This window comes from Notolepis coatsorum (assembly GCF_963971535.1).
Source record: "Notolepis coatsorum genome assembly, chromosome: 6".
NCBI classification, from domain to species: Eukaryota; Metazoa; Chordata; class Actinopteri; order Aulopiformes; family Paralepididae; genus Notolepis; species Notolepis coatsorum.
Window position 1 is genome coordinate 95,334,016 of NC_140170.1, and position 11,002 is coordinate 95,345,017.

Below are 11,002 nucleotides of genomic sequence, written 5' to 3' on the forward strand. Positions count from 1 at the left end.
AGCAGTACTGTCTATCTGTATGTCATGTTTGTGTGTCATATGATGAATTGAAAATGGGGGACCCTGATGGAAACAAGACGAAAGTCTTTCTCAGGTCTGCATCCTCTTAACAATTGTATGTATTGAGCTGTACTATACTGTACCCATTCTGCAATCTGTTAATAAACTTTTCAATCAATCAATCAATCAAACCATGCGCGTGATTTTATTTTCGTAGCCGCAGTTTGCGAAGACGCTCTCTGATTGGCTAGCCCGCGTACAGCGAAGACCCTCTCTGATTGGTTTAGTTCCGAAGGACGCGCAACTTCTTTTTAATCCATTGTGGCAACAAGGCATTGTGGGTAAGTAAGACGTCTTAGCCAATGAAAATACGTGTTGACAACGCGTTGTTATGGTGGCGCACAACTCAAGTGGGGCATGAGACGCGAGGCAGGAATGTAGCTTTTTTATATGATTTGAAGCGTGCTTTTAGTCTCTCTATTGTAAACAAATAATCTATGATGTCCTCGACCGATCGTTTGAGTGTGTTGCGAGAGCGTAACAAAGAGCTATTGAGGCAGCTGAGGGAGCGAGGTGAGAGACTGCAGCAGCTCACCACCACCCAGAAGGAGACTGGAACACATCACGTTACAGAGATGACGACCCTGATCGATGGAAACCGAGCTCCAGCCAGAGCGGCCCTCGCCAAACCCACCGTGTCCTTCAAGGACTATAACGGTTCTGCTGTTCAAACAGGTGAGGCAACAATGCTTGTAACTTTGACGTACAATTTGAGTTGTTCTCGTAATTGAATATTTCTATTTTAACCATAGCCCCTTTCGTGACTGATGCACCGAGTGAATACACAGTCCCTTGTCCAACCATGTAAAATTCCTACAATTAAAGTCTGTCTCGCTTTTCTCTATCAAAACGCTTCTCGTAGAAGTATCGCAGAGAAATGTCAAAGGTACTCACAGTTGATGGCTCTTTTTGTATCACAAACAGTACTGTATTTGTAAATCTGGTATGCCATCATAAATGTATAGATGTAGCAGTACTGTCTATCTGTATGTCATGTATGTCATGATGAATTGAAAATGGGGGACCCTGATGTAAACAAGACTAAAGTCTTTCTCTGGTCTGCATCCCCTTAATAATTGTGTGTATTGAGCTGTACTGTACTGTACCCATTCTGCAATCAATCAATCAATCAATGTCATAAATGGTATGTCATGGTATGTCATAAATGTATAGATGTCGCAGTACTGACTATCTGTATGTCATGTATGTCATATATGTCCTGATGAATTGAAAATGGGGGACCCTGATGTAAACAAGACGAAAGTCTTTCTCTGGTCTGCATCCCCTTAACAATTGTGTGTATTGAGCTGTACTGTATTGTACCCATTCTGCAATCTGTTAATAAAGTTTTCAATCAATCAATCAATCAAGCACTAGGCCACTAGGGTTTGAAAGCTCGCTGTTACTAATAAACATTTAAAATAATTTTTATAAACTGATCAACACTGCTCAAAACCCTCATGCAACTGTGAGTACCTTTGACATTTTTCTGCGATACTTGTACGAGAAGCGTTTTGATTGAGAAAAGCGAGACAGACTTAATTGTAGGAATTGTACATCTTTGGACAAGGGACTGTGTATTCACTCAGTGCATCACAGTCACGAAAGGGGCTATTTTAACCATAGCCTATCTTTTAAGGAGAAACATGTCTCTCTGTCCCACCAGGTACATGTAACACAACGTCAGTCATCCAGTGTGAAACTTCCACACCACACATTACCCCGGTCTCTAAACACAAAAAAGGAACTGTGTCCTCGGAGCTTTTCAAGGAGGGCAACAGGCGTCCTGCAGCCCATTACAGACCGGTCACTAGCTCCATTCTTCTGGACCGGGCCAGGGAACGGGTGAGCATAGGAACACTATTATCTCTCTCTCTCTCTCACACTCTCTCACTCTCTCTCTCTCAAAGTACAATATAGCACACAGGGGACAGAGAGGAGCACAAGAAGAGATACAAGGGGGAGGGGGCAGGATAAAATTGCATGGGAGTGTGTGAGTTAGGGTGTGGGAAAATCAGGGTTTATTGAATGGCTGCCTGACTAATGCCGGTGTAGAGGGCATTGCAGTAGTCAAGGCGTGATGTGATGAATGCGTTTACTACTCTTTCCAGGTCAACGGGTGAAAGGATTGTTTTTATTTGAGTGATGTTACAGAGTTGGAAAAAGCATGATTTTACTACGGCATTTACCTGCCGGTCGAATTTGAGCTCTGGGTCAAAGATTACGCCCAGGCTCTTGACGTGGGGTTTGAGGTGGGTGGAGAGTTGTCCTAGGCTGTAAGTTGGAGAGTGTTTTGGTGGAGGGGGGGGGCCAAACTAAATTATCTCTTTTGTTTTCATTTAGCTGAAGGAAGTTGAGGGCCATCCAGCTTTTTATGTCCCTGAGACAGTTTTTAAGGGAGTCTAGCGTGTCAGAGGGGTTGAGGGGAAGGTAGATTTGGGAGTCATCGGCATAAAAGTGGTATGAAATATTGTGTTTCTGGATGATTTCGGCCAGGGGGAGCATGTAGATAGAGAAGAGTATGGGACCTTGGGGGACCCCATACGGTAGACTAGCTGTGGGGGAGGAGTGTCCACCCAAACTGACCGAAAAGGAGCGGTCGCTCAAGTAGGATGAGAACCAGTTTAGGGCAGACCCCCCAATACCGAGCCTGTGTTCGAGACGATCGACCACGGTGGAATGATCGACCGTGTCGAACACGGCGGAGAGGTCCAGGAGGAGGAGCATCATGGCACAGCTACCTGAGTCGATGGTGAGAAGCAGGTCATTGTATATTTTGACTAGCACTGTCTCAGTGCTGTGTCCTGCCCTGAAACCTGACTGGAATTTGTCTAGGAGGTTGTTTTGATGTAGGAAGGGGAGGAGTTATGCCAGGACAGCCTTTTCTAAAATCTTAGATCAAGTCAAGTCAAGAGTTTTATTTGTCACAGGGCATACAGTGAAATGCGGGTGGTCATAGGAAGGGTAGTTTGGATATGGGCCTGTAATTATTGAAGAGAGCAGGGTCCAGTTTTTTTTTAAGGAAGGGCTCAACCATGGCATGCTTAACTCATTCAGCGCCAGTCACGATGATAGTCGGGTTAACTCGCCATCGCTTGAGCGCCAATCACGAGCATAGTCGGGTTTAATCGTTATTTCTTTTATTAGTGATATCCATTCATTTTCATCCATCCAGCCTGATGTTATTGTTGGGAATGGGTCTGAACTCGCAAAAGGGCAAATACCGCCGCCTACGCCTTCCAGCTGGTATTGCACTCCATTGGGAATGGTGTCGTTTCTTTTCCGGGACGATCTGAGCTGTGCGGGCGGGGTTTAAATACTCAGGCGAGGTAGGCCTCAACAACGATGGCATGGAACAGTAACCCCGCCTGCCCGTCAGTGTGTAACGGTCGATAATGTGGTACGGACCTCCACGAGCAGTGTTTGGAATGGCGATCAGATAATTGGATTATTTCTTTTGCATTACATCAGATACAAGGTAAGAAGAACACTATATATACATTTGATCGTTGATCTGATATTTATTTCTACCCCGATCGACGCTGTCTCTGTGTGGCTGTGTGCCGTTGAGTGCAGGAGGGGACTGGGGGAGCCTCGCGCTACAAGGCTCTTTTCATTCTTGCACGAGGAAGGATAATAATGATGATCTAGCGTTGATTTCAGGAAGATTCGATAATCAGGCGAAAAATTACGATGTGTTTAGTGTATTCCACTAAAGGGCTATTATCGCGTCTTTTCCTGGGATTACTAAGAATCACCAAAACTATATTCATATTCAAAACGGTATAAAACGGAAATGTACAGATGAAAAAACAATCCGTTTTGTACATGTTGACTGGAAGCAACTCACTGATAAAATCGACGGGTGTATTAGTCTAGAGTAGACCATAGCTAATTTAAGATATATTTTAAGCACTCGCAAATCTCGCAGTCCCCCCATTGATTAAAGCTGTGGCGTTCTAGACCTATATCGGGCATATCGCTCCGGCGCTGAATGAGTTAAGGGAGGAGAGAACAGAGCCTGAGTCCAGAGAGCGGTTTATAATAGACAGAATACTGGGGCCTACTATGTCCATGGACTCTTTTAGAAGATGGGTAGGGAGGGCATCAAGTGGGGATGAGACAGTCCTCATGCCGGCCACCAGCTCTCTGAGAGTGGTTAGAGAGATGGGTTGGACATTGGTCAAAAGAGCCGGGCAGGAGGGCTGGGAGGGGGGGGGGGGGGGCTGGGTAGGACGGTGAGATGGCTACTCTGATGGTTTCCACCTTCCTGATGAAGAAGTTTAGGAATTCTTCACATTTAGAGGGGGAGGCATCAGGGCAGGGGGCGGGTGGAGGGGAGGTGAAAGAGTTAATGGTAGAAAAAAGGACTCTGGGATTGTCACCATTTTTGGCAATTAATCTGCAGTCCAAACATAAACAAATAAGCCCAACCATAAAAAAGGACTATTGGAAGACAACAGATAAATGTGAGATGCTTTGTATTATTTGCTGTATGTTGTGGCTTAAAACTTAAGCTTTGTTTATGTTGGTAATGCTTGTAAACACTGAAACAAACTCATATTCTGATTCACTTTTATTTTATTTTTATTTTTTTTAAGAAATTCACAATGGGTTGATAATAATTATTCCAAAAATCTTATTTTACATCTACAAATCAAACTATTTAGAAATGTGTGTAAATATACCCCTCATGCATTATGGTAAAAAGTAAGGTGGGTGTGACAAAAAATAGCAATGGGGCCATTTCCTTTCAGTAAATAGTTCTGTATGTTGCTTCAGTTATTCGGTTTGTTCTGATGTTTGCCACTAGATGGCGCTTTAGACATGAGCCCAAATGTGGCCTTTGCTGTGGAACGTGGAATTGGTCTATAATCCGCACTAGTTCTCATATTCATCATCATCATTGATTCTGTGTTTGTAGAGGAATGTGGGGAGTACAGTCACGTTTCGTTCTCCTGAATGGGAACAGACTTCTGCCTCCGAGTCAGACAGACGTCGTGTACAGCCCTTACTTGGATATGACTGGATAGCAGGTGCATAAAATTATTACTCTCACACTCGCACTCACTCGCTCATGTATGCATGCATTCAATCGCACACACACACACTCACTCACGTACGCATGCATTCAAACACAACACACACACAGAAGATATACAAGCAAGAGGAATACTAACTCTGAAACGTGTGTCTCTCCTCCCTCTAAGGCGTGCTGGATGCTGAGAGCTCCTTGACGGAGCGCTCTGAGGAGTTCTTCAATGACCTGCGTACATTTCGGGCCGTTAATAGAGACGAATGTGTCCACAGCCAGCAAGTAGCGTGAGTGGATCACCCTCGGATTGCAACTTGTGTTGTGACTGATTATATGTATCATTGGGTGTGACTGGTAGTGATTAATAATGGCTAGTGATTAATAATGGCTATTAATTGCCCCTCTCCACACAGATGTTCTGAGGAGGACCATCCAGTCCTACCACCACTAATGGATGAGGAAGCCAGTCAGCTGAACGTGGACACCCATCAGTGTATGAATAGTAGCAGTTTTAACGGCATACCTTATTTTTGTAATTTCTTTGTGAAAAAAAACCTGGATCTTGCTTACAAAAACAAGTATCATGGTAGACTAGTCAGATGGCCATTTCATAATGGTCATTACCGTCCATTGTATAAATAATTTACCACAGTAGTTCTGTATCACCATGGTACCACTTTTGCACTTGAATAATAATAACACGGTATAATCCAATTTAAACCATAATAATACATATGATAATATCATGGTATTTAAATAATTTTCTGGTCACTACCATCATATTAGTTACCCCAAAATTATGGAAATGCCATTATATACAGTATGTGTGTTTATAGAAACTCGATATTGCTTAAACTTAAAGGACCATACCAGTCTAATTCTGACATCTTTACCACAGATTGCCTGTCTTAACTCGTGTGGTGTCAGTATGAGTATACGGTGTGTGTTTTATAGCTGATCTCGGCTCACTTTACTAAACACCATTCACACCGCCATCCATGTTGAAAAGGGGTGGGAAATACTCCTGTGAGACTTGAGCTGTTTTTTTTTTTTTTTTTAAGTCGCTATAGCCATGGGCAATCCACCCTTGTCAAAACCACCAAGTCGTACATTTTTGCTAACATTACTGTATTCTCTGCTACGAGCCGCTCCAATCCCCCATGTCAAACTTTCTGTGTCAAGTTTCAGTTCAGCTCGTTATTAACTCGCAGGTTCTCCAGGTTGAGTAATACAATAACGTTAGTGAAAATACACAACCTAGTGGTTTTCACAAGGGTGAATTACCCGTGGCTAGCGGAATTTCAAACTACTTTCAAGTCTCGGAGAGTATTTTCCACCCCCTTTCAACATCAACGGCGGCGTGAATCCTTATTTACAGTATAAGGCTATCCTTGGACTGCTGCCAACTTACCCACAGATGTACATTCTCCAAAAAAGTATGGGCAGTTATGGTCTTCATTCCCAGGGCTTATTTTTACTAACTGTCCCTCGGGTCCGTACTGAACTGGGAAAAAGGGCGTTCAGATATGCAGCTCCCTCCACCTGGAATCAGCTACAAAACCACCTGAACTTGCATGAGCTGGTCTCACTGGTTGCTTTTAAAACCCTTCGAAGCGATATGGAATCCAGCACATCTGGCTGCAGATGTTTTGACTAACTATAAATGGTTCTGTGAATTGTCCTTGTTTTTTGTTTTAATTGCTATGTTTGTTTTTAAAATGGTTTTCGTCTGTAAATATGAAATTGTAACTGTGCTGCTGCCTATCTTGGCCAGGACGCTCTTGTAAAAGGGATTTTTAATCTCAATGAGACTTTTTCCTGGTTAAATAAAGGTTAAATAAAAAATGGCATTTAGTAAGGCGAGCTGAGGTCAGCTAAAAGGCACGCCATGTACACCTACGAACACAACATTTGTTAAAGACGGGGGCACTCTTGGTATGATCCTTTAACGGAGCAGATGACTCATGCAATAAGGAACTTCCGCGACCCGTGATCTCAGATTTGCGAAACTATTCTGAGGACTTCTGTAGCAGCGTGGGTGGGTGGATGAACTTTAACTCTACTCTCTGCCCGCTCTGCTCTTGTCCAGGTACGTTCTGTTACAGGATTAACAGCAGACTGTTCGCAACCTCGCTGGATGCTCAGGAGTGCTGTTCTGTGTGCAGAAAGCCCAAATCCGTTCACCCTCACACTGCGGCAGAGCCAGCGTTCATCAGGTGATACTGATGTTCAGATGTTCCCAGACTCCCTCCAAACAAGGAGTGTCTAATTTATTAATTTATTAAGGAGTACTTAATTTATTAATGTATTCATTTGTGCAGTGTCTGTCGCTCCACCTCCATTGGTCTGTGATGGTGTTCAAATGTGATCCTTTCAAATCTTAAGTCGCATAATTATTAATCATTGCGGTAATTGCTGTCCAACATATTATATAATATTGGAAGTTCTTTTTTTTCTGTCACAGGGTCAGCATTCCTCGTTCCACCCTCTTACCATCTTATAAGTACAAAGCACACCGGCGGTGTAGTTTTGACCTCTCTGATAGTCTGGCGTTACCATCGGTGAGTGTGTTCCAACGACCACAAATATCTTTTATTTACGACTTTGTAATTTCTATTTAGTCATAGTCATAGTCTATCATAGTCAATTAGCCATCAGTTTAGTCCCAGTTCAGTCCTTCAAGATATCTTTAGTTAGGCGGCTGGGTGGCGCAGCGGACTAAGCGCTTGTCACCAACGCGAGAGACACTGGTATCGAATCCGTCTGTCAGCGTTGCCTCCGGCTTGGCCGGCCGTCATACTGGCTCAATTGGCAGAGTCAGCGGGAGGGAAGCCGGTGGGTGGTAATCTGGTCGTTGTAAACAGCGACTCCTACAGGTCGGTCAGGGCGCCTGCACAGCGAGGAAGGGAGAGGGTGAGGGTAGTGTGAGCCTCCCACACGTTACACCTCACCAATGAGAGTCCGCGCTGGCAGGTGAAAAGAAGTGGCTGGCTGACTCCGCATGTACCGGAGGGGACATGTGATAGTATCTATCAACCCTCCCTAGACCGACCAGTGGGGGGCACATGCGAGCAACGACCAGGAAGGCGATGGGGGAATTGGCATGACTAAATTGGGATGGGAGAAAAACACAGAAAAACAGGAGGAGAAAAAGTGGATAAAAAAAAATATCTTTAGTTGACACGTTGTATTCAGTGATCTACTCTACTTAGGTCGCTTTCACATATAGTTTTGGAGGACTCGGTGCGGTTCTGGTGGTGAAGTTGCAACATTGTTGCATTCTTCATTTGGTTCGCCTGCGTTCACATAGAGAAATCTGTCAGCGCACCGAGACCTTCTGAACAATGTCACGCGGTCGAAAAGGGCGCTTGTTTATTGGACAGTGGAAATGTGTGTGTGGCTGCAAGCCGTGTGTGCGCGCGCGCGCGTGTGTGGACTGTCTGCGAGCTCTCAAGATCAGCGGAGCGAGTTTTGACATGGCATTGATCCATTGTTCTATTGAAGCACATTACCACCATCCTCTCGCTAAACAACTTGTAGACCAATAATAATAATATAATAATAATAATAGTATTGACGTGGCATTGATCCATTATTAATGCCGTGCGCCTCGGTAATAATAATAAGCCGCGTTTTTCTTCCTTCTTCCCAAGATGCACAGTTAGATAGATAGATAGATAGATAGATAGATAGATGGATAGATAGAGAGATAGATAGATAGAGAGATTAGATGCAGTGTGCTTGTTTTGCAGTGAGTGCTGCAAGCAGTGGTAATAATAATCACTTCCTATATTTGGTCCGCTGAAGCCGAACCGAGACCTACGTTTTCAGGCGGACTAGAGTTCGCCTGCTTGGTCCGCGGACCGAGTTCGACGCGCATTCACACAGACCCGAAAAACCGGACTATCGAATTCTGGTCCGAAAGTCCGGACCAAACAGCCCCTGTGTGAAAGCGACCTTAATGTTCATCTTCACTATAAGTGCTTATCCACTACTGTAGGCTTCATTCATTTTCATGGATCTCACCATTATTGGTTATTGTCTTAGTTGTATTAGGGTACCTTATGTATACTGTACCTGTGTATACTCTATACTTTACTTACTCATGGTATACTGTATATTCAGATTATAAGTGTTTATTGCCCATATTTATTGTAACGTATAATATAACTGATAGGGCATACAGGCCACATTACACTGCTTACTTGCGCATATTCTTATATTCAATTATATTAATGATATTGTTTACACTGCTTATTTCTATCTTTACTATAGTTTTATTGCCTATATTTACGTCTTATACTATTACCATGCCCGTACCTGTACCCCCCACCCCCCTCCCCCATGCTGCTATGACGCACACATTTCCCCAAGGGGATCAATAAAGGAATATCTTATCTTTTCTTATGTTTAGCACTGTCTGTTAGGCTGGTCCAACACAGGCCAGAGCACTGTGGTGCAGTCCAGCAGCCTGGATCTACGGAGCTGCCTGAATGTGGAGACGCCCAGCGGTCTTCCCCGGGCACAGTCCAACAACAAGCAACATTTGGTAAGAAACATGTGTCCCTGGTGAGAATAGGACTGCATATGACTGGAAAATAAAAACGGAACAAAAAAATTAAACAATCAAATTATGAGCGTTGAGTCACATTCTTCATGATGATTATTTTATAAATATTTTTTCCAGGACCTCTCTGTGTCCAGGGTGTCGGGTAGCCAGCGCTCGGACCAGATCTTAGACGTCTCTCGCTTGGCTCGCTACCGCTTCCAGCACCTTTCTCCTAAAAGTAAACTATACAGCACATCCTACCCTGTGTACTGACAGTCCAGTTTTTTGTTAAGGTGAACTCCAAGGAACTTGTAGTACTCCACCATCTCTACCTCCTCCCCTCCGAGGATTATGGGAGAAGGGGGACCCTTCCTGCCTCTCCGATAGTCCACCACCAGCTCCTTTGTCTTGCTGACGTTGAGTTGGAGCTGGTTACTGTCCGACCACCTTACGAAGCTCTCCACCAGAGCCCTGTATTCAGCCTCATCGTCATCCACAATGTAGCTGACGATGGAGGAGTCATCGGAGAACTTCTGCAGGTGGCACGTTCTTGTGTTGTAGCAGAAGTCGGAGGTGTAGAGGGTAAACAAAAAGGGTGACAGCACGGTACCCTGGGGAGCGCCGGTGTTGCTCACCAGCACCTCTGACATATTTAAATGTCAGAGAGAACCATGTTATAATGCCACAAAATAATATTATTTGTTTTTATTATATTCATGTTTTAGGTGTCGTTGATTTGAATTCTCCAGTAAATACTATTTTCATGTGAGCAAACTTGAAGGACAATGTTGATGACTTTTCTAATATTAAATGCATTCATTTTAAATATGAATCTACATGTCTTGATCATTTATTGTCAGTTAGAGAATGATAGCTGACATATGGAGTCGTCTATGGTTGAGCCTTTGATAACTTCATCTCATGTCAATTTCGTTAGAATTGTATGTGTATTCAACTTGTGAATTGTCATCCATTTTAAACCTGCAGTTATTTACGCAGCTCCACATATTGAAGGCCAACATCATCTGGTATGTGGGTGGAGATCAGATTTCAGAATGAGGAGATACATTTTTGCAGCAGAGTTTGTTATATCCACTGGTTTATGAAGTGTTATATCCACTAGTAAGTTATATTGATTATATTCACTTTTAATTATGGAAAATCACAGGCTGTTTCATCCCTAATGGGGGGTTCACATGCATGCATTTCGTGTTGTGAAACTTCAGGAAGTGACATTGAGTAATCTGTGTCTCTCACATTTCCCTTTCCTTTGGTTCTTTTAGCTCCCAAGCTAACAAACAGGAAGTTAAAAACAGAAGTAAAGTTGCACCTCACAGGAAATCACAGCCTTATTGTAT

The 11,002-nt window shown here is 43.5% G+C and overlaps 1 protein-coding gene across 1 annotated transcript; it reads left to right on the forward strand.

Annotated features, from left to right (window-relative positions):
• Nucleotides 1–500: 500 nt before the first annotated feature.
• On the forward strand, nucleotides 501–10,022 carry miip (migration and invasion inhibitory protein; the record flags this gene model as incomplete). The annotated part of the gene is made up of 9 exons (XM_084316319.1): nucleotides 501–735; nucleotides 1,727–1,905; nucleotides 4,985–5,096; nucleotides 5,271–5,382; nucleotides 5,509–5,588; nucleotides 7,185–7,311; nucleotides 7,560–7,656; nucleotides 9,510–9,644; nucleotides 9,783–10,022. The coding sequence occupies 9 exons, from the start codon at nucleotides 501–503 to the stop codon at nucleotides 9,915–9,917; spliced, it is 1,212 nt and encodes a 403-aa protein (XP_084172445.1). The 3' UTR covers nucleotides 9,918–10,022.
• Nucleotides 10,023–11,002: the final 980 nt, after the last annotated feature.